The sequence below is a fragment of the Gobio gobio genome (genome assembly GCF_949357685.1).
Source record: "Gobio gobio genome assembly, chromosome: 20".
Lineage (NCBI taxonomy): Eukaryota > Metazoa > Chordata > Actinopteri > Cypriniformes > Gobionidae > Gobio > Gobio gobio.
The window spans coordinates 15,594,370-15,622,243 of NC_137113.1; the positions used below are offsets into that span (position 1 = coordinate 15,594,370).

A 27,874-nucleotide genomic window follows, 5' to 3' on the forward strand; every position below is an offset into this window, starting at 1 on the left:
AAGCCTATTCTTTATATTGAAGCATTAGAGCTTATAATGGAACAATAACCATGACATATCATGTTGCAGTTTGTGATGATATCATGTGATCTCAAAAACACATCAACTTGGTGTTTATGCATAAAAGTGTACAGTTCATTTATGTAATTACATATCTGAAAGAAAATCTCATTACAATATAATCTCCCTCTAGGCCTCCATTGGCCTTTGGGTTATTCAATATAGGAAACTGAAGTCAGCAGAGGAAATCATTCCCCGTGTCCACAGTAGATGTGGGGGAGAGTCATTTTAAAACTATAGTGTCTGACAAAGACCTTCATTCACTGCCAATCCTCCCGAGATGAAGACTGTGTGACATAACATGAACTTGTAGCACCTGTGGCCTTCAAAGTGACTATTGGCAAAGAGATCAAGCGCAGATTACAGGGTTGAATTTAAAATATAGCCATAACTTTTAGAAAGATCTCTTCTTGAATGCTCGCATATGGGGAGATTTAAATCAGCAAGAACTATTTAACTAAATTCACAGTGATTTTGAAAAATTGCAATGCTCGCTTTTTTCCAGCCATTTATAAAGAATGAGGCCTGAAATTTCAAGCTTGAAAAAGGATGCAAAGTTGCATAAAAGGATCGTTTAAGTATTATATGCATTATTTTCTAAATAGCCTAATACCTGACAGGTTTGTGTGAGGAACACACTTAAATTTAAGTCACTATCCATCATAACATCAGATTATTATGACTTGCATCACAGTATGCAAACTCATCATGATATTTCCCCAACCTTCTGTCACCACAATGGGGACAAACTCACACCACAACCGAACAGCATACATAATACAGCATTTATTAAAAGTTTGCATATGCTTTCACATTTCTGGCTTTCCCCAAACAAATTAACATTCTGTTGACATTTACTCACCCTCAAAATAACACTAGACCATGTGACTTAAAAGAAAACGGTCTCAACAGAAGAGAGAAAAGTTTGGAACAACATGAGAATAAGTAAAGAATGACATAATTTAATTTTTGGGAGCTGTTGCATTCCAGCAAGTAAACCTGTTTATCACAAGCAGAGCGTGGAAAGGCCCTCACCCAACCTATCTCCAGCTCACGGCAGGCCTCAGTAAATCCTCCACCAACCCTATAAAGATACTCCAGTTCAATAATACAAAGGTTAATGACTTTATAGCTCACTTTAGTAACTCATAATCTTGTCCTTGGTTTTCTCAACTCTTGAAGGACTGGGACAGGGTTGGTGAAACATGAACTGATGATTGAAAACAATAATTATGCCTAACCAAAACTTCCAAGTTAACAAGTTTTATTTAAACCCCTCCAATTACGTCATGTGGTATACTGGCATATTGGTTAAGCAAAAGCAATTTAGAAGCATGTTTTTAATAGTATGACGCAAGATTGATTGCATGAATGTGAAGATGAGCAGAGCTGGCAAAGGTGCCATAAATATATTTACAGGCCGGAGGCTTTGGATCCAAGACATGCACTTGCAAAACCTGACAGCCAATAATTAACCTATAGAGATTTGAAAACTGCCAACCGACAGCAAAATGCAAGGACAGGTACCAAGAGCAGTGAGGTGAGGACTGATACGATTGGTACAACTGCTCGTGTCATCTCAAAATGCAACAGACCACAGCAGGAAAACAGCGACCTTGTAACCAAGGAAGTGGTTTATTTAAATGTGTTAACAACCCTCCCCATCTCACAGAATTACGCATTCAGCCTGAGAGTTGACTTTTGAAAGTGGTGAACATCTCGAGAGTGTGTGGCTGACAAACACACCCCAAGACGCTGTATTGTGTCCGCTGAAATGGATTGTTGTCAAAGCTGGCATTCTTTTTTTTTTTCTCAATAAAATGTGAATTGTGCTTCAATGACACTTGAGTGCTATGAGTGGTTCCCAAGGCATTGTTATGCAGTTGCTAAGGTATTTGGAAGGTTTTTTAGCATGTTCCTATGGAGTTGCGATGGTGGGTTGCTAGGTGGGTTGCTTTCTTACTCAAGTTTTAAAAAACCCTATGAAAGTATGGTCCATATATGGTCCCTTAGGGGTTTATGTAAATTGGAAGTGTAAAAGTTTATGAGATTTTCTGTCCATTCTTTCGACTACCAGCCAAAAATCGCAAGAGATTGTTTAGAAAATTAATAGGACACCTCTCCTCAATAATCTGTAGAATTTCAGACAACATTCATGTCTGTACCACAAATTTACACATTGATTTTGAATAATCATTTTATAATACATTTTGTGTAATAATTACAAGCTAACAATAATTACAACACCAGTCTGTAACATTATAGTTTTGTAAATGAATTAGTAAAACAATGTCAGTTTTAATATATACGTGAAGTTAGGAAGTAGGTCACTTCCAACTTTTCATCGTCCATTTAAAAAGAATAACAAATAAAGCACTGAATGAACAGCATAGTTCCTTTACTGCAAAAACACAGATCTAAAACAACAATGACAAGCACACAATGTACTGATTGATATATCCACATGACATATTACTTATAATGAATAGAATCAAAGAAAACTATTGAAGATTGTCCCAAAGCAACACACCCTTTCTTTTCTCCCAAACGCACCTGCTATCTATCAGAGAATGATTCAGATGTTTGGAATGTCAGGAAATATTCCAGACTCAGACATTGATCTAATTTTAATAAATAGTCTATTCTGCTTCTCCTCCATCATTTATCACCAAACACAATGCAAGCAAGCTGTCTGTGTGTAATCTGCTCTGAACTCATCTCAGTAAGTAAACAGCATCCCGCAGAGCACTGCCATCAAGATAAAAGCTTAGTCCGGGTTAAACTGACAGCCGATCCAGGGATGTTCCCTCCAGCGGCATTTTACTTCTGAATGATCACAGACAGGAAGGATGGGACGCAGGAGGGCGAGGGGGAAAACGACACAACAGAAGGGCCATTCATGGTTGACTGAGGGCTTCAAATACACTTTGATAATTGCTGGAAAGAGATGTGATTACAATCCGTATTGTTCCAGAGACTCTAAATAACTGTTATTGAGTGGAGGACTTCTCAGGGTTATGACGATTAAAGTTATTTCTGGCTCATGCCACATCAGAAAAAGGACTGATAAACATTGGCCTGCCATGATGTAAAAGCCTAGCAAGCATTAAAACTGCACATTTGAAGTTTGCTTTTGCTGTGCCGGCACTTTCAAAAACTTAATTAGCATGCCTTCTACAGGGTTTTTGCTGGCTCAAAATGAAGTGGAGGTGGTAAAATCCTGCTTGCCTCGGCAAACAACCGCAAACAAAATGCGCATCCCTGTAAATATTCTTCTGTCCCTCACATTTAGCTATGAAATGGCTTTAGATGACTTTGTACCAGCAAATCATAATATGAGAATGATTACTGAAGGATCATGTGACACGGATATATAATCTGATCATGTGACTGCCTGTCTGAGTTTTCTCGATAGCCAGAGGCGGCACGAAATTTGACGGAGGCGTCCGCCTCGTAATTCTCTATACAGGAAAAACCCTGTTCTATAGTATCACTAACTTATAACGAAGTGACTAATAACTAGATTTAGATTTTCTAAAGAAAATGTAAGTTGTGCTTGCCTGTGCAAAAACTCACTCACTGCCACGATGATAGGATGTTGTAGTTGGTTGAAGTATTGCTAGTAGGGCTGCCCTCTTAATAGTCGACTGACCGTCCGTTAGTCGACTAGAAGAAGCTTGGTCGACTAAACATTTTTTAGTCAGTTAGTCGCAGAAAAAAAAACAGAAGAAAGTGGCAAAATCACGCAGGCTGTGATGAACAGATCATTAACGGCAAGAAATTAAACATTTGAATATCATTCATCGATATGGCTTATCACTTGAAACATGTAAGTAATATCAATTTACTAATCCGAGCGTGCTTACTTCATGACATACAGCCGCTCTTGCGAACACTTGCATTTTTGGACATACAGATAAAAGTAATGCACTGTAAAGGAAAGGGCAGTAACGATTTGACCAAAAATAAAAACCTTGATTAATTTAACATTTTACCTCGATTACAATTAATGAACGATTATTTAGTTTTTTCATTTTTTGCCCTCATAAGGTTTTTGAGTAAGTTCCTGATAAGGTTTTTAATGTAAATATTTTCTACTATTAAAGGTGGAATTTTTTTTCTAATGAAAAAGTGCATTTCTTTGTGATTTAAAATACTTGAAGGAAACGCTTCACTTTCAGCAGTTATTGTGTATGGGGCAGATTTTTTCTTGTTGTGCATCAGATAGGCTACAGATAAATTAACACAGTAGGCTGTTACATTTATTTGAATGCATTAATGAGAGTGATTGTGTGTGTGAATTACTCATAGTCTCTATTCATTATGAAGCTGTGGTTTGTACTTACTTCAAAAGTATTAAAAACATGCCTATAATGATTGAGTTTCTGAGCTACTTTAGTGACTTTACTTTAGTCACAGGGCACACGCTGACACTGCGTTTCTGCGCTGCACTTCACATGATGTGCGAGCTACTGTCTGAGTGTTCATGTGTCACAATATATCAGGCATTAGTTCAACATAATACACGTCTGATGGTCTAAAATCACTTCACTGTTCAAAATGGCAGGCCTTAAAACACATACAAATGACAAACCTTTGTGAGGACGCAGGTGAAAGAGATCTGCCTTCAGGGCGCGCGCGCGTTGTCAGAGACGCGACACAGCTCGGCTCTCTGTGTCACAGAAAAAAGCTCATGAGCACTGAACGGATACGTTTTCTGTATCGTTTTTGAATAGTGCACAATCGCTTTAAAAACTGGCAAGCCTTTAAACGCGTTTACTTGACAAACTTTATGAGGACGCAAGTGAAAGCGATCTGGCTTCGGGGCTTGCGCGAACAATAGTCTGTGTGTGTGGCAGCGCGTAGGTTATAAGAACGGCGATTAACTGACCTGTATAAAATGTGTAAAACATGCAGTTACTATAGTGATTCTGGGCATCTATAAACACAGATAACTGCTCCTGCATCTCTCTGTGTGCCTGCAAAATGCACTTGATGTGACTGACAGGGCGTAATACTGACAGGGCACGTAATACCGAAATAACCGACATGGGAAAAATACGTTGGTTAGAGGTTCTGAATTTCGGTTCCGATTATTTGTACAGCCCTAGTAAAGGGTCTACTTTTATTTGTGTAAATTCCCAATGACTACAAAACTTTGTGCTTTTGTAAAATAATGAACAAATATCAGGATGCGCTTTCTGCCGTCTCAGTGAACTTAAGCGTCACAAAAATGAACCGAAACTCAGCGTATACTTGCCTCACAGACATGACATATACATATATAGAAAGCTTGAAATGTCTACTTTTAAATATTCTCAGATTATGTAATCCATATGAAACGTGCAGATAGGCATCCACTTCTGCGGAGATGACAAATCAGCATCGTCAACTAAATCTCTGCAGCGAAAACACAGAAAACATTCTCAATAAATTATCAAAATGTTTAGGCGGGATTGAAACTGGCATGCTAACAAGGACGCTAAAGACCACTAAAGAGCCTCTTGTGTCAGTCACAAGAGTGCCTCTTGAAATCAAGGGAGTGAGGTTTACCTGCACAGCTCTTACTAGCTGGCCTCCGTTACACTCGACAGTTGCTAGGATATTCCGGGTGGTTGCTATGCTAGGTGATTGTTGTGCCACTTCCAAATGTCTATGATATTCTCTAAAAAATCCACATTATTTGAGCAATCATTCATGTCCTTATCATAAAGGATGCTGGACAAGTGACGCAACAACTTTTAATATCTAGATTTGAATAAACCTCTAATAGTAATAGAGATCTTCAGTAACTTCTTCGAGCCTGAAGACACATCAGAATCTGTTATATAGGATAAAAGGATCTCAATCCTACTTTGTGGGCTCCTTTCTCTCTAATCTTACGCCTGCACCCAAACAAAGAGTACATTTCCACAATAACCCCCTTCACTGCTCAAGGATCTCCAAGGCAAGGGATTGAAACTTTATTGGGGTCAGCTTACCCTGCTGGCTTTTGTCCTCAACCCGAACAATTACAACTCAAGAAAACCATGAAATATATTTGGCACACGGTTTTATTTACCGACTAACTGATAGAGCTCCATTGAAACTCACTAAAAAAAAGGAGAAATCACTGAAATACCTCTAATGACTTTGACTGACTTTACAGTTTTTGTTGAATGGACACTAACTTAATGTGGATAAGAGGATAATCAGGATATCATCTTAAAGGGATACTCCGCTCAAAAATAGGGTGACCTTTATTGCTGAGTGATAGAGAGAGTAGTAATCTTCTGTCACACGAGAATAGCCTAATCAAAGGTAGCCAGTAATGCTTTAGTATATTTTGTAGAACAAAATAACTATTCAATCACAATTCCCTATCGATCAACTTGCAGTTAGTGAAGGCAGGACCCGAAGTCAATGTCAGTGATAGAGATACATTCGGATATGAAGATACTACTGGTTATATAGCACACACACAAAAAAAAACACATAAATTAACATCAGAAGGTATCTATAAAGAGAAACAGTACAACTTACTGAAATGTATCATGTCTCACGTAATTGTTTAATCAGTGTTTCAATCGCGAAAGTACATCAATAAAACAGCTTGTAAACAATTTTTAGTTCCTAGAAAGTTCTTTTTTAAGGTTTGTTTTGTGGAAACCAGGAAAGTTTTCTTAACGGAAACAGAACGTTAGGATGTTGGTTTGTAGAACGTTATTCAAACGGTACTTTAATATTCCCCTAATGTTATTCTAGCGTTGTTCTAACGTTCCCCTAACCTCTTTACTCCGATATCATTCACCCCTGCTGTACGTCAGTAATCAACCAGCAAGTCACTCAACACTGGCATCTTATCTCTGGATGTGGAGTTTGTTTTATGCCTACTCATCTACATCTATGGAGCCTGTGTTCTTGTTAATGAATCTTGACTCTGCTTTTCGTTTTCATAAGACTATGTCAATTTCTTATATACAGTAGTGGCCAAAAGTGATGTCCAGAGAGGATATTTCTCAGTATTTGCTTTTAAAAAAAAACCTACAAGATCAAAATATATTGGGAAGAAGAAAATACACAGTACTCAACAAGTCTTGCACGTGCCGTGCTTTTTTTGTTTTTGTTGGTACAACATAATTTGTTGTTTCCTTTGTGTGTTATTACAAATGTAACAATTGAGTGTATACATTCATTTTACACTCTAAACACAACTATATGTTCACAAAATTCTAAATTAAAATGTTTTAATAAAGGGGAAAGACGTCCATTTTCCCAGGCCAGACATCACTTTTGGCCAATACTCTAGCTAATGTTATTGTAATGTGTAGATATGTGTGTGCCGTGGGGTGAGGATGCCCGTCCAGACCGGATTCCATTGAGAAATCTGGCCACCCTACCCAAAAATGTTAATTCTGTCATCATTTACTCCCCCTCATGTTGTTCCTAAAACCTAAAAGAAGATATTTGAGAAATGTCTCAGTGTTCTTTTGTCCATACAATGGAAGGTTCCAAAGTTGTTAGATTTCCCAAGATTAAGTTCAAATGATCTTTTTTTTATGTTCCATAAAAGAAAGTCATATAGGTTTGGAACAACACGAGGGAAGTAAAAGAAGGCAGAATTGTATCCCTTTAAACGCAAGATAACATTTACGTCTCATGAAAGAGAATCAAATGTTGCCCATTGGAATGAAGATAAAGCTTTTTATATTCTTATTGCACAATTGGTATAAATCACTTGCAGACCTTGTACTGCGTTACATAAATAGCCTATGTTGTATCACTTTAGAGCTATGCAAATTACCTATACACTCAACATGATCTCAACATTTCAACAGTGGTTAATGATCAGAGAACCCAATTATGACATATGATAAATCCATGAAATTTTTGTCACACTGTCCACTCCTTCCTGCTAGACAAAGCTTTTGTCAGAAACCTCAGTTAATTTAATGGCAATTAACAATCCAGCCTAAAAGGTAACATGTTACTGCTAATTTACTATGCATGATTATAGCTATGAGTGTCAATCATGCCTTTATCAGCTGAAGATGGGTCAGAATTTGGTTGAATCAGCAAATTATATTTATCTCAAAAAGCTGGAAAACATGTCTGAGTGTCATCATGTATGACAGGTCAGACTGGAAGCAATGTGAAAACCAGAAAGACAAGTGACGTAACACAATGAATATCTGATTTAAAACATGTAAATGTCCTCCAACATTTCAGAAGCATCCACAATAGAAAGTTCAATTTCTAAAAGCAAATTAGCCTTTCTCTGGACAGCATGTCCTCTTATGCTCTGCTGGGAATATAATATCAATAGAATATTAGAACTTAATGTCTGCGTACAATACACAATGCAATGTATACAAAAATGACTTAAAAATGCCTATTCTATGAGGAATATGTTTTCAAATTCTGAATTAAAAAATGTAATTGTGATTGTGTTTAAAGTAAAAACCTGTGTTTATGGTGTCTCTCACCAGCTAGAGACAAAATAGTGTAACTAAAATTATGAAACTGTGGATTAAAGCAAAGCTATTGCAATTAAAATATTTTAGAGCATTTTACCACTTGAGCGAATTAATAAATCAAATATATAGGCTACACACTATCAAGTGTACTGGGACATCTGTCAAACTTCACGCACGTGCTTAACTTTTCCAAAATAACATTTTATGTTATGGAAATTTCCTTATGATACATTTAACTCACCTTGGAGCTCACGCTCAGTCTATCCATGCGTATGTCCCCGTTTGTCGCCGGGACGGGGGTGGATTCCCTTGGTGTCCCGTTCTTCAACTCATCTTCATGGTCCGATGCAGCACTTCTCGGTATCGGTATCCCACCAGTCGCATACTCTTTCTGGCACTTCAAATTGTGCTTCTGCAGCAGTTCTGCTGTCTCCGCATCCAAAACGACGAGCTCCAGCTTGTCAGCGATGCCTCGTATACGGGACACCACCTGTTGATGCTTCTCGTCCTCCACGTTCTCCCCGTTCACGAACGCTAGTTTGTCCCCGGCCATCAAACCCGCGGCGGCGGCAGGAGAGTCGGGCTCTACATGCCGGATGTACTGACCGGGTTTATTCTTTTCGCCGTGTAGATGAAAACCGTAGCCGTTGTCCCCTTTTTCTAAGACGCACAACTTTGGCCTGAGGTCGCTGGACATTTTGAAACTATAAGACTTACAGATACACAAAACCAGCAGTAGGCTACGGCTAAACTGTAAGGAGGAGGCAACAACGAAAAATAGTTACGTGAAGAGGAAAAACTGCGCGCCGCCCACTCCGCGTCTTCACTGTGTTGCAACACTGTATTAGTCAAATCGCAGTTTTCTTTGAAGTGTAGCCTGTCAGCGCTTCACGAGCCCGCCTCTGTCTGTAACTCTCGCTGATTGGAACTTTCACCTGTCAATCACAAGAACGTCATTGCGCGAGTTCTGTAGCTTAGTTTTAAATACCATATGCAAGCAAAATATACATATTATGGATAGGCAAGTGAAGTGGCACCTTTTTTATCATTTCAATTTTGTTTGTATCATTTCAAACCAGTTTGTGCTATTTTATTAAAAGACCTGAATTGTTCCAGTGTTGTTACATGAAATATGGACACTTGTTATGATAAACACATTTTTTTGTGATGTGTTCGAAGTCCTAAACAGTTTCTCTATAGCATACATAAAACGTTTCTCCCAATTAGTTCTGTGATGAATTCAGGAATGTAAAAGGACATGGAAAATAGCTGGAATTCCATGGCATGCTTCTGCATTTCGAGACCGAATAAAACGGTAACCTTTTGCCATACACTTCCCTAATACACCTCTGTTGTGTAGACTGTCCTACAAAGTAATTCAAATAATTAAGAAACACTTTTACACATTTTTTCACACTATAATCATATATTGTTACTTTGGCAATCTTTTGCTTTCTTCCATTATAGGCTGTGTAATAAAAAAAGATAAAAACTTGCTGATTCCGTTTCAGGTTATCTGCCTGTCGACATGCTTGAGCGAAGTTATGAGAATCACACCCTAAATATTGTTACTGTTTAATCACAAATGTGATTCATTCTTTTAAATGGCAAGCCTAAACACACAAAAAGTTCAAAGAAAAACTCTGTAGCATGTGCTTATGAGAATAGCAAGACTTAAAAATAAAAGTTAATACTACCATTTCGCTGCTGTGTTTGGCTTTCCATGTCTGAATTTACTATTCTGGTTAGTGGCTCAGAATTGGTCAAGCAAGACATGCATGTTTGGGCAACAAGGCAAGATTTATCCATGTAAGGGATTTGATGAATCCCCAATAATTATCTACTGACAATTACTTTAGCATCATACTAGTCCTCGTGTCAATTATATCAAGAAGAAACCCACCTTATCACTCAAACGACTGAAGTGTGGCACATAAAGTGGTAAATATGGTAAAATATAGAAATATTGTGACAGAACTCACAGCTGTGACTCAAACAGGTTATTGCAGCAGCGGATACATACTGGCCACAGTGAAACCACATCTGCTAGTTCCGGCCATACAGTGATGTATTCTGCCTTCTACTGTCTCTTTACAAAACTGCACCAAAAGGAAAACCAGTAATCTCAACACATTCTTAACCAATTAATACAGAAAGAGTTGTGATCAGGTAAATCTAAGACATCTACAAACACATAAATGAGTTATGACCAGACACAGATAGAATCAGTGGACAACTCAAATAGATGCATGTGTGCTGTAGCTAAAAGCATAAACAAAATGGTCAAAATTTAATGAAGTGAGGATCACCGGACATGTAGGACTTTTGCAGAAATCAACAGGTGTGGATTATGTGCGCCTGAGTCTAACAATTCATTTCTTAATGCATCCAAGCAAAATTACATAATCAATCCTAGGTTTGTCAAAATTAGTCCATGCATTTCTATAGCAATCAAAGTAATGAAGCTTTAATTGATGGTTGTTTTTCTTTAATTAATTCATAGCACCAATATGTATTAGTTTGCGCTTTCTACAGCCGGACCTTAGCGATAGCCATACACAAACCACCTTCGATCTTTTCTGCAGTGAATATGAACAGGGTCCAGTAATCTGTTTTAATAATAGTCTGGGTTTTTTTTGCCTTGTGTTAGTTATTGCTATTGCCCTTTTAATAACACTGTTACACATCTGTGACTGCTGTTTGCGCAGCCATGCATGACATCATTTAGGTGCATTGTGAGTAAATACTCTAGAAAACGAATGCAAATCTAATGGTTAGTAAAGCAGTCCGATTCACTGCATAGAACAAGAAGCCTGTTTGGTCCTCTGTTCAACTTTTCTTTTACTGCAGAAACAGTGCAGTTCGTGTGAGCCCAAGAGAGCATCAAGCAGTCAGTCTTGATTGGTGCTTGTAAAGCAGAGCTTGGTTCCAGGTGTGTGGGAATGCAATGATGACTTCCAATCACCATTGAATGTCAGGATTTAGTATGTGAGAGGGCGGCTGCGTGTGGTTCTTGTACTGAGTGTGGAGGCATTGCTGTGCACATGGGGAGTCGTGGCCATCCAGCCAGTCCTGGTAGAGGCGCTGGACCTCTGTGTTGCTTTCAGGTAGTTGGACAGGTAAGCTGCTGTAATGCTCTTCCATTTGCTGGACCAAAGGTCGGTCAGGTCGACCAGCCTCTCCCTCAGCTTGTCCTCGCCCACTTAAACAGCCTGAAAAAGAAGGAGAGATAAAGGAAAGAAACAGTAGTTTTATGTTCAAAGATGAAACATTTATCAATGTACAAAGAATGAATAATACTAATATGTTTTAATATTTTATTTTTAACTATTATTGTTGGTATAAATGCAATGTACATTTTTATATTTGATATCACAAATGTATTTAATAATATATCTGATATCTCATAATGGCAATTTGTTGCTCACAAAAAGTAATATTCAGCCACTAAAATTGTACAAAACAAGAAAAATTACATTCATTATTTTAAAATGGCATTCACATTCCCTACAAGACTAGTCGTGCAAAGTCGTGACTAGGATGTGCAAGAAATTAAAGGGTATTGCTGCTGCTAATGAACATTGGAAATTTATTTATTTAAATCTTTTTCTACACTTATGTTTTGCTTTATATTTTTACAAATTACTGTCTAACAAACAAAATACGCTTATAGGGTTATTTCACCCAAAAATGAAAATTAGCCCATGATTTACTCACCCTCAAGTCATCCTGTACATGACATTCTTCTTTCAGACGAATAAAATCAGAGTTATTAAAAATGTCCTGGCTCTTTCAAGCTTTATAATGGCAGTGATTGTTGCTCTGTTTTTGAAGTCCACAAAATGCCTCTATCCATCATATAACTGCTCCACACGGCTCCGCATTATTTACTGCTTTTGTGTAAGAAAAATATCCATATTTAAAACTTTATAAAGTAAATTATCTAGCTTCCACCAGATCTGACGACATTGCACACAGCTACGTTTTTTTCCGATCTGGTGGAAGCTAGATAATTTACTTCATAAAGTTTTAAATATGGATATTTTTCTTAAGAAGAATGTCATATGCACCTAGGATGACTTGAGGGTGAGTAAATCATGGGCTAATTTAAAAAAAAAATGTACACACAAGAAGTGTGTTCAAACCCAGTACTTATTGGTCCTGTACTGCCTATTGATTTAGTTTTATTTTAATAAATATATAAATATTAGCTAACACTGATTACGTGAACACTGAACTTTAATGTACAAACATCATAACGCAAGGTAAGCACATTATTTATATATATATATATATATATATTTATTTATTTATTAAGTAGTTTATTAAGTAGGCCATTTCAAATGGATACTCATATACAGACTTTTTGACTATGATCTGGGGATTTGTTAGACTAGTCATTCAAAGAATTTCTTTTTAAATGTTAATGAAATGAGTCATGGCGCACATCCCTAGTAATAGTATGTTCAACCACATTTTATCAATGACAGCGCCTATTAAGTTGGGTAATATACAACCAAAATAAAATTAATGTAATATTTGTTTTTAAAAATATTTCATACCTCCAGGGCAGGAAAGCACCTCTACTAGCTGGTAGGGCACTTTGCCTTTCCTCATTCTGTGCACTAAAGTCTGAATGTTCCGGAAGCCATATACTGCAGCAAACTGCAGGAGAGTCTCTCCATCACGCTCTAGCGCCACCTCCTGGAAGTCTCGATTCCTAACAGGAATAATCAATTAGTTGTGATCACTTGTTATCCATGACAATAAATAATTATAAACTATATATAATAAATTATAAAGGGCTTGACATTAACTTTTTTCCTCCCCAGCCACTGCGGCTAGTGGTTTTCCAACGTTAATAGCCACTCAGCATTTTCACTGGCCACAATTTTGCTTTTTAGAAATTACATTTTATATGATTAAAGTTGACTTTGGCGTGCTTAAAATACTTGATTGAGTCATTTTACTTGATTTAGACGATTTAAAACCCTTTAAAACTTTCAAATGCAGAGTGACCAACCAAATCAAGACTACATATCAGCTGGTATGTGCAGGTGGGCAAGGGGTGGGCAATATGAGCATAGGCTAAAATGAGAAATGTAATATGATACAAGTTATTTTAGTTAGGCTATATAAAAGAACAAACAAGCAAATTACAAAAACAATAGTACATTTAAAAAAAAATTTTTTTCAGATACAGTAAGTTTATTTAATATGTATGCATTTATTAACATCTGTAGTTGTTTGATTAACATTAATGACAGACAGGTATTTAATTGGGCTGCTGAATGCATGGACATAATATTCTGACACATTTCCAGTTATTACCCGCCTGTTTTCGTACACTTAAGCCATAACCGACTGTGTTCATGCGAGATACTCCACACGATAGACATTTTGACATCTGCGTGTATTTTACTATTCAGGCACAAGGAGAACTGATCGCGCGTGCGACACAGAGAGAGCGCACGCGAGAGAGCGCTTCAGTTGTGTCTCATTCAGCGTGATTCCGCCTATCCCACCTTCACTAACTGCAAGTTAATCGATAAAGAATTGCAATTTTGTGAAACGACGGTCTCTGCATTTCATTTTGGTGTAGGCTGAAATTATATTCAACCCGCCAAAGTGGTTAGTGGGAGTGGTTGCCTTACCCGCCACAGCTGAAATCTACCCACATTTGGCGGGCGTTAATGTCAAGGCCTGATTATAAAATATAGATCATGCATCACAGCATCAAAAACAGACTGGTCCATCTCTCACTTGAGTGTCTTGTACACAATCTCTTGGACGTCTAGGCCAAACAGCTCTTTGGCTGCATGTTTGAAAATGTGCTCCAGGAAGCCTTCAGATCCACGACCTTCATGCCTGGTCACACCTGGGTCACTTGTCTCACCAAATCTAAAACAAAACACACATTTTATTATCTTTATATTTTTTAGCAGTTCACCTGCTTTAAAGGGGTGGTAAAACACATTCTTTTGAAGGCTTGACTGTGTTTGTGGGGTGCACTGTAACATGTGTTCATGCTTCGTTTAAAAAAAATTGCCTTATTTTTCATATATTTGACCTTTATTCTACACTGCTCTGTCCCTCCTTGTAAAACGGTCTGATGCTTTCCGGGTTGTATGAAGCCAGTCCCTCAAAACTACGCGATGGGCTCTGATTGGTTAGCTGGCCCAGTGTGTTGTGATTCGCTAACCGCCTAGTGCACGTTTGTCGGAAACGTCACGCCCCTTACCTTTACCGGAGGGCGGAGGCTGTGCTTTGGTCAGTATTAGAAACAACGGCGTCAATAAAACCATATGAGCCCGAATCAGACCCAGAACATTTGAGTGAAGATAATCGAGCAGAACCTGTTCAGTCCTCAAGAGTAAAGACTGCGGATCTATAGTGATCGCTACTGAATGGCACTGTTACTTTTGTATTTTTAGAACGATTATAGCCAAATATCTGTCGCAAGAACTAACCCAAAACGAACACTAAGCACTGGCTTTAACTAGTAAGTTAGCCAAATCACACACAGAACCATGTTTAGCATGCCTGTAGATAAACAACACATAAAAGCTCTAATCAAAGAATCATTTACACTAATGCCAGGTTCGCTGTTGAGATTTTAACGTTAGTGTTTGTAACGTTAGGTGTTCGTCGGATAACGTTAAGTATGAATGAGCATTTAACAGACTGGTTTGCAGAACAGCGCTGTCATCTGTTTACTTCCTTGCTACAACCTATTACAGGAAAACACATCGATGAAATATAAATCAGACTTACAGGTTGTGGCCCGTAAACAGCTTCTGTTTGTAAATCCAGCTTTCAGGACAAGCCGTTGTGCATATCCTGTATTGAACTCGCGAAGTTTGTGGAAGTTGTCCTCCGTGAAATGTGCAGCGCGCGCGTCGTGCATCCACGCACCGGCAGTGTTTTTTTCACGCAGCTGACGTTGTGCAAATCCGGCATTGAAATCGCGAAGACGGTGGATGTTTTCCTCCGTGAGATGTGCTGCAGGGAGCCCCGCACGCGCCTGTTCCCCGCTGTCTCATACACACGTGCAACATGCTGTATGTTAAACGCTCTGCAACGCACCCCCGTCCCAAGGAAGGCTGAACAGAGCAAGTACCCCAGACCTGCAATCCGGATGAAAATAACAGCGTTTCCTTGGCATCGCGGCAACAACACTCCAGCCTAACTATACCAAAACAGCGCCGCGATACAAAATGGCCTCACCCCCCTTATTTAATATTCTCGGAGGAGGGGTTTATGTAAATATTGAGCCTGGTGATGTCACCAACCCGGGAGGAATGTCTGTAGTCGCCTACTGGCCGTTTGCTGTAGTTCTTAGAAACTGATTTCTTTAAAAGCAAATATCTCCCTTTGCTTTAAACTTTGAACGTTGTAACTTTGCAGATGTTGTTTATGCTCAAGCAGCAACATTACACGCTAGCTAAAGTTAGAATAGTGAAATTGTGGTTTACCACCCCTTTAATTGGTTAAATGTGAAGGCTTATGTGATTGTTTAATGCTGCTCAATTAACTTACACATGATCCAAAGGAGCAGAGTCCACTTCCTCTACAGTAACTTTGCTTTGTTCCATCAAATGAATAATCTCTCCTAAACCAAAAGAGTAATTTAGTGTCAGGAGTACAAAGATCACAAAAAAAAACCTCTACTGAAACATGCACAGCCTGCTTCTATACAATAACAAGGCATTAGGCCTTTCTGATCATTTCCAAGAAGGAAAGATGCCCCAGGGATTTTTATACCATTCAAAAGTTTGATCAGTATGAAATACTTTTATTTTTAAGAGAAAAAAAAAGTGAATTATTTGGTCTAAACTGGTTGCCTGGTTAAACATTAATCTGAAAAGGTAACAAAAGAAGCTCAGTCGTACCTGACGTAAGCACACAATCGACATCTCTGGTCTCTAGGATGCTGTTATAGAATTCTTCTCTCACAGCTTCAAGCTTCTTATCATAGCAGGGAGCCACCACCACATGGAAAACCTGATCTGGGGTCAGTTTCTACAAGAAATAAGACAAAACTGATACAGTGCCTCATTCAGTCACTCACAACTAATAAGAAATGGACCATTTTTACATAAATGTGATACAGGTGAAGCTTGGTACATACTCCACAAGAACAAAGAAATCTGTCTGTTTTCTCGAGATGGCAAGAACAAAGTTCCAGGACATTCCATACTTCACGAGAAAAGCAAGTGCAGAACAGGTGCCGAAGTTCTGGGGAGTCCTTTTCCGGTACTCTGCATTATCCTCGCCCACTTGAAATTTCTGACCAGTCACACAATAGTTCTCAGACACCCACAAGAAAAAAGTTCTGCTCAGATGATGGGTCGAGAACAAGCTGTGGCGTACTCACAAACCAGGGCTGCAATAACAAAATTACGTCATTTTGTTCTTGCAGCCTTGGAAGCGAAAACTTTCTCTGTTCTTGAGGAGTATGTAATGGCCTTGATACAGTAAGCACAAAGGTTCACAGGCAGTGAGTTCTGGATAATGCTTAATAATGCTTTAATAATAATAAATCACTTCATAGAGAATTCTGTACAAATCTTTGGAATAGGACTAGTCATTAGGGTAAGTGTACAAGTAAAAAAATGTAGATTAAAACATTATACATGTCTATTTTACCATTATTTAATTTCCTTGACTTCTCCAGGCCTGGCAGTAACAAATAGAAAATTCTGGAAAATGGATATTACCAGGTTTTCCAGGGAGCCCTGGACAAATGCCCACCTCTCACCTGTTGTCTGGCAAAAAAGTCTTTGACCAAGGAGCCCATGATCTGTTGAGGTGATCTGGCGGTGCAGATGTGTGGCGTGACCAGGCTACCAAGAACACGCTCTGCATAGCGAATCCATCCTGAGCACAAACAAACAAAAGCACAAATTTAATCGCATATTTAATACACATAGCGGCTAGTGACAATGTAGCAGTAGTAGGACTACTAGCTCTGAGGAGTGTGTGTATGCGAGTATCTATATTTGACCTGACAATATAGTATTGATATTCTGATACAGATGTTTTTAAATTAACCAATTTAAATAAATCTAATGAAAGTAATAAATACACACGTTTTAGAGAAAATTTGATTTCACTCACACACACACGCACACACGCACGCACGCACACAATTTAATGCGTCCAACTCATTGCTGAATAAAAGTGATAATTTTTTTTTTTTTTTTTTTAATTACAAAAATTCTTATTGACCCCAAACTTTTGAATAGTGTATATCAACAAAATACTGCACTGCCGGGTCTCTGCTGATACCCATCACTGCTAGTTTGAGAAAGACATGTAACCCTGGGTTGCTCCAAAGGAATGGTCATTGAACTAAATTGAGGAGGGAAGTTGTGAAAGTGCAGGAAGGGTGTGTGACGTGGCATGCACTCATCTATCTCACAGCTGCAGGATGCTATGGCTATCTAACAGTCCCACCCATTCACACACAGCCCACATTTACACACCACTGCACCACATTTGGCTCTTATCTTACAAAATGTTAGAAATGCATATAAAAGCTTGAGGTTCAGACAAAGAGTTAAGAGAAGCAGAAAACGTGATCTTTTTCGTGAAAGCTCTCTATAGAAGTGCTTATTTGTGTTGTTGTAACCTTTTTAAAGAGTTTTAAACTTGATTTAAATAGAAAATTATATGCAAACCGAGGTGGATGACTTAAGTTATTCTTTTTGCAAATGCTGTGGGTACGTTCGTTCAAATGTACTTTTAGTATGATTGTTTTGAACACATAAAACTGCGCTTGCATTAACCAAGCATTTAATTCGACAAATAGTGACATGTATGAGTAGTAATTTAGCATTAAACATTACGTCACTTACGGCTAATTCATTAGGATGAAATAAAATCATGTGATCAAGCTTAACGGTTATAAAACTTTATTTCATGACTTAATCCATGAACATGATTTGTGATTCCCATCGGTAGTGGGGGTGAAGATGACAAATCCCATCATTCCACGCTCCTTTACAGCGTCATCAAGCTACGCCTTTGTTATTGTAACTCTAGCGGCGAAAATGACATACTGTGTCTTTAAGGGGTTATCAGGATGGTCTTACCTGGACATGAGGAAGTGAACATCGGCATGGAATTAGCATCGTGATGTTTACGGCGGTAACGCTGAACAAATTCTCTCTGGCTTTCCAAAATGCTAAAACTTGCAGCTACTGTAGTGTCAAAGACATAATGAACCCCTGAGGAGACAGATGAAAGAGGCCTTTAAAACAGCATGAAATAACTCATGTTAAACTCTCAATATTAAATAACAGGGTTATTATTTTGTTAATGGAAATAAAGCTGAAATAAAATAAATAAATAGTACTAAAATGATAATGTTCCAATAATACAAATATTTATGAAGGTTATTAACATTCAGATTTCATGTGGCAAATATTTGCTATGTGAACATCTTGATTCAATGAAAAGCAGAAAAACAAGAGGTAGGCAAAGTGTCTTTCAAGGCAAATGTGGCGTCCAGACGTACGTACCCACACTCTTTAGGAATCCACAGAGTTTCTGCGCAGCTGCTGGAACGTCCAACTGAAATTTAACAGCAAAAAATGGCAACGACTGGGGACAAACAGACACCACAAGAATTTTGTGCTTCGAAGTGTCACATTTCTGCAAAAAACACAAAAATAGCAATGTGAGATACGTTCACAACGATCATCTTCCAAAGTCTGAATTTGTCAGGATTAAAGTACCTTATTAAGGGCAAGCACATGGTTGATCTCATCCAGATTCTGCTGAGAGATTCTCTGGCCTTCGTCTTCCGATACGCAGCCGTCGCAGGACAAACACGCGCTCAGCAACACCTGCTGAACTGAGGTAGACTCTCTCACCTGAGGAAAACGGTGTATCAGATTATCCACGTCCAATACAAATGAGTGTTTGTTCATTCATCCTCCCCCAAATCAAACACAAACAAAACAACAGATGCAAACCGCAGTTTATCAGATTACAGCTCAGTCTGTGTCTGACACATAAAAAGAACAATGAGAAATAATACCTCTCCAGTGGCAACACCTTTCTCTTGCAGCGAGTTTATACTTTCATCACTTTGTTTCTTGTTGCACTAAAAGTTGGAATAGAGGGAAAATGAACACTAATGAGTGCCAAAGCAATACATGGGTGACATTAAAATAAAGCATGAGAACAGAATCTGATTCAGACATAAACCAAAAAAAGAAAACGTATGGTAAGATATACGTCAGTATTAAATCAACATATTACCTGTTTTGTGCAATTTGCACACTTTTCTTTTTTCCGTCCAATTTTGACTTCAGACATTGTATAAGGAGTTTCTGAGATGTTCAGTGCCGTAAATGATTCCTGTGAAATGAAAGATTGAAAATGAAAGCTTTCTGTATTTATAGAGCATTCTGGGTGTTATATGACACCAAAAACACTTATTTAAAATAAAGAATGGGTTAGAAATAAAATACAGTCACAATAAAGCCCTGTTATTAACCTCAAACATTCATACACAGACACCAATTTAAGGGAAATGTGATAATTTTAGGTTCCCATGATGAGTTCTATTCAGTTTCACCTAATTATTGTTTTGAGGATCTTTCATGCTTTTGTACATAATCACAGGTTAAACAGTCGGATCACATTCATTTTCTCAACATGTAATAGGGTAATAAATAAATGACAGAGGACAAAAGCTCGGAGGACTTCACTAGATAACCCGTGACATTTACTCAACCACCTGCCCCCATTACCTAACCTTGCAGAGTACTAAAAAAAACATAAACTGAAATAAAATGCAAAAAGGCCAACTGACTCACATAAAAACAACATGAAGTCCTTATTGCTCCGGGGGGAACCCAGGAGACGTAGCCGTGGAACTAACGTTACAGCAAGAACTTCTCCTAACGACACTTGAAAGAGCTAGTCATCAGAAAACAGCGCACTGCGGTCATATAACACTGATGTTCATCCAGTCAGCCGTTCCACAAGTCTGACTAATCCGAACGGGACACATTTGAGGTAGAAGGATCTCGACTCGTCTTGGCTTTGATGAATCCGACTCCATTGTCCTTTAGCAGTGTCCGATTCGTGAATGAATCGTCCTTTTGAGTCGGATCATTTAAATGAATCAGTTGAATTGATGTGCCGTTCTCGAGTCACCAACTCACTCAAATCTTCTCTTTCGGACATGTCGTGTCCGATTCGTGATTATATAACCGTATAGATACAACATTTGACTCGTGATGTGTCGGGTCATAACCGCGGTCATTCTCGACTCGCTATGATCCCGGTTAACAAATATTCCCAGAACCATGTCTGGATTCGCAATTATTAGGAATATAGTATTGTTTAATGTAAATCCAAATTATATGCGTTATAAATTACTTTTTTTATTTTATGAGCCGAGTCATGGCTGCAACAAATACATAAAAAAATGAAATAATGTATAAAGCATGGCCGCGATGGCGTGTTACGCCCATAGACTGTAAAAAAATTACGCCATTACAATAACCTCTGCTTTTTTAAAACGGTTCAAAGAATCGAACTGAACTGTTTGAACGAACCGATTCGCGAGAATGACTCCTTACGTGGATCGACACGCATGCGTGAATCAGCAACACTGGTGTCAACCGGTGTCAACATGCCTGAACAATGCTCGCCTTCCTGCAAATAATCAATTTAACCGTATATAAGAGAATATCGGGACAGTTATAACATATATGTCATTTTATTGAGGACATTGCATCCATTGCTAAAACGGTTTATATTTACAGACATTTTATGTACTTCTAGTGTAGTATTCAAGTAATAACGAACTTACTCGTTTCATACATATGTTATTCTTTTCAAACATATGTTTCAGTCAGATTATTAACGAACACGACTTCGTACAGGAAGGAAGCGTCATAATGTAGAGGGTGGGTCCCTTTAATACGCTTTATCCAATCAGAGCGGAATCTGCTTAACGGAAATCAACGTCATCCGAAGGCGGGTTTATGTGTATGGGCATGAGCTACACACATTTTATTTCCTTAATTTGTTTTCGTACTGTTTCCTATTGCAAATGTCCACCGTTTAAATTTGATATATTTTGAAAATAATTCGATTTATTTGTCCTAAAGGAAAAAGCGAACTATTAAGGTAAGATGTCAGATTCTTTCAAATCAGCTAATGGCAGAATCTGTGATCATATTAATGAGGGTGTTGTCCCTGTGTTATTTCAAAAATATACGAAACTGATCAGGTTTATTATTCTTATATTTAATATATTGTTCATAATAACAACTTTGTGCAATATTAAGCCTTTCCTTTGTTCAAAGCTGCAGTATTGTTATGATTATAGTGATGCTACACACATAACTGGAAATATCATAGAAGACCTTTAGATAGACTAGACATTACTGTGTTCACAAAACATTTGAAATATATTTTAACATGTTTGTGTTTTTTCTTCTAACAGATGGGGTATATGGTCGTGGAAAAACATACGTCTCATCTTCTCCATTTGAAGAGGTCTCCTGGGATTAGATCATGGTCCCTCCTTGTTGGTATGAGATCAGGGGGAACAGATAGACGCGTATAGTCTAACATGCATTACAATATATATTTAAATGTATTCCTTCTTCCTCTTTTACAGGAATTGCTTCAGTTGGACTAGCAGCTGCCTATTACAGCGCTGGTGAGAAATGGTTCCTGAATGTTTATATAACCCTGGAAGTGAATAAAACAATAAAAGGAAGGCTTTTGTGATCCGTGTTCCTCATTTTGCTCTTTCCTTTTGTTGTAGACAGCATATTATGGAAGATGTTCTATGTGACAGGTTGTTTTTTTGTAGCCCTACAAAATATGGAGGAATGGGAGGTGGGGAGATGTTTTACACACGCTGCATCCATCTTTAAGTCAATGTATTCAGCTGTCCTGACTAACAATCTGTTTCGCTTTGTCCTTAGGAAGCCGTGTTTGATAAATCTAAGAGTGAGATTGAACTAAAGACGTTTAGTCTCTACACCATGATACTGACTCTGTGGAGAAGAGGGCATGAGAGAAGTAAGCTTTGTGTTATCTGTCATTATTTGTTTCAAACTACATGACTGGTCAAATTACCAGATAATAATGATGTTTTCTCCAACTCAGTGGTGTTAGATCTGCGGCACCTGCGAGACCTGAGTGTTCAGGAGGAGAGAGTGAGGTATCTTGGGAAGGGTTACCTGTTGGTGCTGCGTCTAGCGACGGGCTTCTCTCACCCGCTTACACAGAGTGCCACGCTGGGGTCACGCAGGTACTTAAAAGATGTCCTTTTACAGTTATGTTAAACAAAAAGTTAATTAGTATATTCACTAATAATAAAAATACATATTTTATATTAGAAATAAGAATGCAAAGCCCATTTTTACACCATCATTTATATATATATATATGTATATATGTTAGTGGGTGGAATATATTAGGCAGCAAGTGAACATTTGAGCGAGTTTGACAAGGGCCAAATTGTGATTGCTAGACGACTGGGTCACAGCATCTCTAAAACTGCAGCTCTTCTGGCATGTTCCCGGTCTGCAGTGGTCAGTATCTATCAAAAGTGGTCCAAGGAAGGAACAGTGGTGAACCGGCGACAGGGTCATGAGCGGCCAAGGCTCATTAATACACGTGGGGAGCGAAGGCTGGCCCGTGTGGCCCGATCAAACAGACGTGCTACTGTAGCTCAAATTGCTCAGGAGGTTAATGCTGGTTCTGATAGAAAGGTGTCAGAACACACAGGTCATCACAGTTTGTTGTGTATGGGGCTGCATACCCGCAGACCAGTCAGGGTGCCCATGCTGACCCTTGTCCATGGCCGAAAGTGCCAACTGTGGGCACGTGAGCATCAGAACTGGACCACGGAGCAATGGAAGAAGGGGGCCTGGGGCCTGCACCATGATGGTAGTTTAACAAACTCAGGGTTACAGGATTAGTTTCGAGTTGACAAAACCAAACCAATCTATTCAGGCTTTGTTGGTCCCATGATGCTGATCATCAACTTTCTCTGTCAACTCAGGCTTTGATCCTGAGTTTAGGAGTTTAGCTGTGACATCAGCAGTGAACAGCCAATCACATGCTGTGGATCAGTGAAACTGAGATTCACTTCTCGCGAGAGAAGCAGTGTGATTCACTTCACTCTTCTGCAAAATGTTACATGATTGAAAAATATTAAGAATTTAAACATATTTACACAGAAGAAAAGAGCTGTCGAGGACAACTTTAAGAAAAATCTTATACGTCAATGCAAGTAAAAGTTATGAAGTTAGTTTAGTTGATATATAGAGAGAATTGAACATTTATGCTCACATGTAATTTTTTATAGATTTAGTTATTGAATTTAAAGCTTATTTGTATGACCTTTTATATAGGCTTTTTATTTTAATATTAACAAAATGCATATTAATGATTGATTTACTAAAATTATACATGTGTAATTGATTAAGGGTATAATAATTACATAAATTATTTTTAAATAATTCAAAATTATTATTATTCTTATAAATAAGCATTGTTAAAAGCCAGAGGCTTAAGTCTTTAATAGCCATTAGCTATGTAGTGACCTTTAATTGAATGAACACTTTAAAGATGAACACTCCTAAAAGCCAAACCACTTTAATGGTACCTAAAACCCAGGATTAGCACAAATTAAGCTTAAACATATCTGGCTAGCCAGCTAAACCGGCTTCATGGTATAGGCCCCTGGTCTAACGTTTTCTTTTAAATCACGTGGATGGCCATGTGCGTGTGCGTCGCTTACCTGGGGAACACATGGCACCAGAGTGCACTATGGGAAGAAGGCAACCCAGAGGAGGCAGTGTTATGCTTTGGGAAACCTTGGGTCCTTCCATCTATGTGGATGTTACTTTGACACGTACCACCTACCTAAGCATTGTTGCAGACCATGTACACCCTTTCATGGAAACGGTATTCCCTGGTGGCTGTGGCCTCTTTCAGCAGGATAATGCGCTTTGCCACAAAGCAAAAATCGTTCAGTAATGGTTTGAGGAGCACAACGAGTTTGAGGCGTTGACTTGGCCTCCACATTTCCCAGATCTCAATCCAATCGAACATCTGCCGGATGTGCTGAACAAATAAGTCCGATCCACGGAGGCCCCACCTCATAACTTACAGGACTTAAAAGATCTGTTGCTAACATCTTGGTGCCAGATACCACAGCACGCCTTCAGGAGTCTAGTGGAGTCCATGCCTCGACGGGTCAGGGCTGTTTTGGCAGTAAAAGAGGGACCAACACAATATTAGAAATGTGGTCATAATGTTATGTGTTTATGTATGTGTGCGTGTGTAGAAAACCAAAGCCTATTACTAGATAAAATAACAAAAGCACTATAACAAAACCAGCAACACATTAATCATCCATTAAATGTATTTTTACACCATTTAGGTTTTTTCAATGTGACATTATTGGCTTGACAATTAAGCTCATTAATAACGTTTTTTTTTCTGTTGTTGCTTTTATTCAGTGATGTGGAGGCACTTGCTGAACTTCTGAAGCGCTTTTTGGGTCTTGAAGAGTTACAGCAGGCAGAAGACGATTTTCCTGATGACGATGACATTGAGGATTTGGGATTGGGTGATAGCAGTGATTCAGAAGTGGAAGATGAACGTTAAAAACCTCAGGGAGAGTTAGAAAATGGTGGGAAACACTGTATTAAGCCTTAAATGAAAACCAAATGCTCTAGTCTTACCAACATCCTGTTGACAATCTCAAAGCGTTGTCTGTTATTGTCACATTGCATTTTCACTTTCATCTTTAAAGAGGCATTACCACATGATGTATGCTTTGCTACATGCGTAATTAATTTGACAGTTTGTGAAATAACTTGCATGAAGAATTTTTTTCCATTGGTCATGTGCTCAAATATTCCATGCATGCATTCAGAGTACAACTGCAAACTGCAATGAGTGAAAATGGATGTAACACCACTTGTATGTTAAACCCTTAGTGGTTATTTTCATTTACTTTTTGTAAATATGTTAATATTTTCATTCGAAATCCTGAAAAAGAATATAAAGTACATTGCAGCTGCTCAGAAGTCATGTGTCTTCCAAGGGGACGCTTTTTTTATTAGGTTAACTTGAGTATACTTTGTTACAGATTTCACTTTTTTCTAAATAAAATGATTTGATAACATTGGTTTAAACTGGATCATTATGCTTCTTAGTTCAGTTGCATAATCAAATCTCCATAACATTAAAAATTAACAACACAGCTTCATTATATCAAATATGGTTGATGGAAAAACAAACCAGTACACTCTGGAGGTGTATGTTAGTAATAGCTTTTTATTTGGACTAGTACAATAAATACAGGAAAAATTACACCAAAAGAAAAACAAATATTTTTCAATAATAGAAAAATGAACTCTAGCACTTTCAGCTTTGCTCTTAACATTGAAAGAAATCACAGTTCGTCACTGACTTGAACAATTAGTCTCAGAAATGTGTGATTTGCGTTCTAAAAGAAGACTTTCCTCCGCCGTGACAGAAAGAGAAAGTCAGTAAACACGTCACTGCCAAGAAAGTACTCATACATCCCAAAATTCACTCCTACACCAAACGACACTTCATTCGGGCAAGATTTAGGATAAATCATGTGATTTGCGCTATGAACTGAGCTTGTGTTTAATGTGGACCGAGCCACAAGAATTTGCTACAGCTAACATCTGAAGTATTCAAGCAGTCGATTAATTACAGAACATTTTGGGAGAAAGTATACAGACTCCTGGAAAAAGGAATGTTGGTACGATCCTCAAAATGAGGATTAGAAACGTCAATACAAGATTAATACTCCAGTTACAGGTCTACAGTTAAGCAGCGATGCAACATTGCAGTATGAGCCGAGATGATTCATCCTGGATTGCCAAGTATTTCACATCAGTGTCATAAATGCATTTTGCTTTTAGCTAGTGCAATAGTGAGACAAAATATATATTTTTTTAAAGTAACAAATGTTCCATAATTAACCCCTAACTTCAATGTAAACATTAACAAAAAGTCAATTAACCAGCTCCCTTAATTGTTACTTTCATCCAGGAATGTTCTTTTCCTACATCATTTTCCCTTTTAAATACACATCAATTACACAATTATTGCAGCAAAATTTTTAGATGTTCAGCAACAACAAGTGAACCAGCAAATATCATTTAGAAAAGAAAAACAATGCTACAGTAACATAAGCTATCAACTAGTACAGCTGAAGCATCAGTAACCACTCAAACTTGGTAAACAGCAATCTCAGCTATGTGCGTAACTAGATTCCCAACGGCTAGCTAATATGTGGATTTGAATACAGCCTTGACTTGCAGTCCGCATCATTAGGTTGGATATGAAAAGATGTATGAACATGAATACGCAGGTTTGACAGAACCTTTAGCAGACTTATACAGTGTAAGTGATGGCACTTAACTAGGCTCACATGCTAGAAATCAGTGACATTTGATATTTCACAGTAATGTATGATGATTTATAGAAGATTCTTAGCTGATAAAGCAAGCAAACAGTGTGTGTTTTGTGGAATATAAACTTTTAGTGAGAAGTAAATAGTGATAAGCAACCAAGATATCGAGAGAATGAGAAAGATGAGACGGAAAAGGCTGCTGTGTGTGAGAGGTACGAAGAGATCACAGACATGCATGCTTTAATACGCGGGGACAGTGTTTTGGTTTGTCAGGTGAAAGCAACAGAGTAAGGGTGAAACAAAAGAAGGTTCAGCCCTCTCTGGTGCTGACTCTGGGCTCAGCCAGTGAGCTGTGGATGATGCCTGAGATGGACTCCACACCCTCTCCCTCCAGGAAGGACCGGTGGTCTCCCTCGATCACATGAACGGACAACTTCCCGTCACACACCTGCAGACATAACACAATCCAATCGTTAACACTGCAGGAATTTCTTTCCCAGACTTCCTTGCAATTACCTTATCAGCAAAAACTTGTTTGCTGATAGCTAATATACTTTTATCACTGTTTTATTATGGTTGTAAGCTTTCAGAAATGCATAAAATATTAAAAATATTTTCCCCCCATTAAAATTATATAGTTGAAGCCTGTTCTTGAGCTACAAAAAAGATTTAAGCTGTTTAAGATTATTAAAAAATAGGTTCACTTTGCCTAAAACAAATATTCCTGAGGCTTAAAGAATTTAAACCATATAAAAAGGCAAATAATATACATTAATATTACTAATTCTTAACCGATAAAGCAAGCAAACAGCATGTGTTTGTTCCCGGAGTGGAATATAAGCTTGAGAAGTAAATAGTGATAAGCTACTAAGCAACTACTAAACGTTATATATTTAAAATAAAATAT

At 38.1% G+C, this 27,874-nt stretch overlaps 4 protein-coding genes across 4 annotated transcripts in view; 1 reads left to right on the forward strand and 3 right to left on the reverse strand.

Annotated features, from left to right (window-relative positions):
- The window catches only part of nherf1a (NHERF family PDZ scaffold protein 1a), a 33,823-nt gene extending 24,057 nt beyond the window's left edge, over nucleotides 1–9,766 (reverse strand). The window contains exon 1 of the mRNA XM_079845981.1: nucleotides 8,758–9,766. Coding sequence (XP_079702107.1) covers nucleotides 8,758–9,213 — 456 coding nt within the window. The 5' untranslated portion in view covers nucleotides 9,214–9,766. The remainder of the gene's footprint in view (nucleotides 1–8,757) is intronic.
- On the reverse strand, nucleotides 9,563–21,415 carry narf (nuclear prelamin A recognition factor). The gene is made up of 12 exons (XM_079845965.1): nucleotides 20,348–21,415; nucleotides 19,788–19,886; nucleotides 19,564–19,629; nucleotides 19,259–19,396; nucleotides 19,043–19,175; nucleotides 18,614–18,748; nucleotides 17,278–17,396; nucleotides 16,409–16,538; nucleotides 16,056–16,128; nucleotides 14,280–14,417; nucleotides 13,079–13,236; nucleotides 9,563–11,728 (listed from the first exon to the last, which is right to left on the reverse strand). The coding sequence occupies exons 2-12, from the start codon at nucleotides 19,842–19,844 to the stop codon at nucleotides 11,478–11,480; spliced, it is 1,398 nt and encodes a 465-aa protein (XP_079702091.1). The 5' UTR covers nucleotides 19,845–19,886; nucleotides 20,348–21,415; the 3' UTR covers nucleotides 9,563–11,477.
- A 75-nt stretch (nucleotides 21,416–21,490) lies between these two features.
- Nucleotides 21,491–25,701, forward strand: cybc1 (cytochrome b-245 chaperone 1). The gene is made up of 7 exons (XM_079845989.1): nucleotides 21,491–21,671; nucleotides 21,991–22,078; nucleotides 22,168–22,209; nucleotides 22,318–22,391; nucleotides 22,481–22,577; nucleotides 22,665–22,809; nucleotides 25,031–25,701. The coding sequence occupies exons 2-7, from the start codon at nucleotides 21,991–21,993 to the stop codon at nucleotides 25,176–25,178; spliced, it is 594 nt and encodes a 197-aa protein (XP_079702115.1). The 5' UTR covers nucleotides 21,491–21,671; the 3' UTR covers nucleotides 25,179–25,701.
- Nucleotides 25,702–25,835: 134 nt separating this feature from the next.
- fasn (fatty acid synthase) overlaps nucleotides 25,836–27,874 on the reverse strand; it is a 28,654-nt gene continuing 26,615 nt past the window's right edge. Inside the window, exon 42 of the mRNA XM_079845937.1 lies at nucleotides 25,836–27,415. Coding sequence (XP_079702063.1) covers nucleotides 27,278–27,415 — 138 coding nt within the window. The 3' untranslated portion in view covers nucleotides 25,836–27,277. The remainder of the gene's footprint in view (nucleotides 27,416–27,874) is intronic.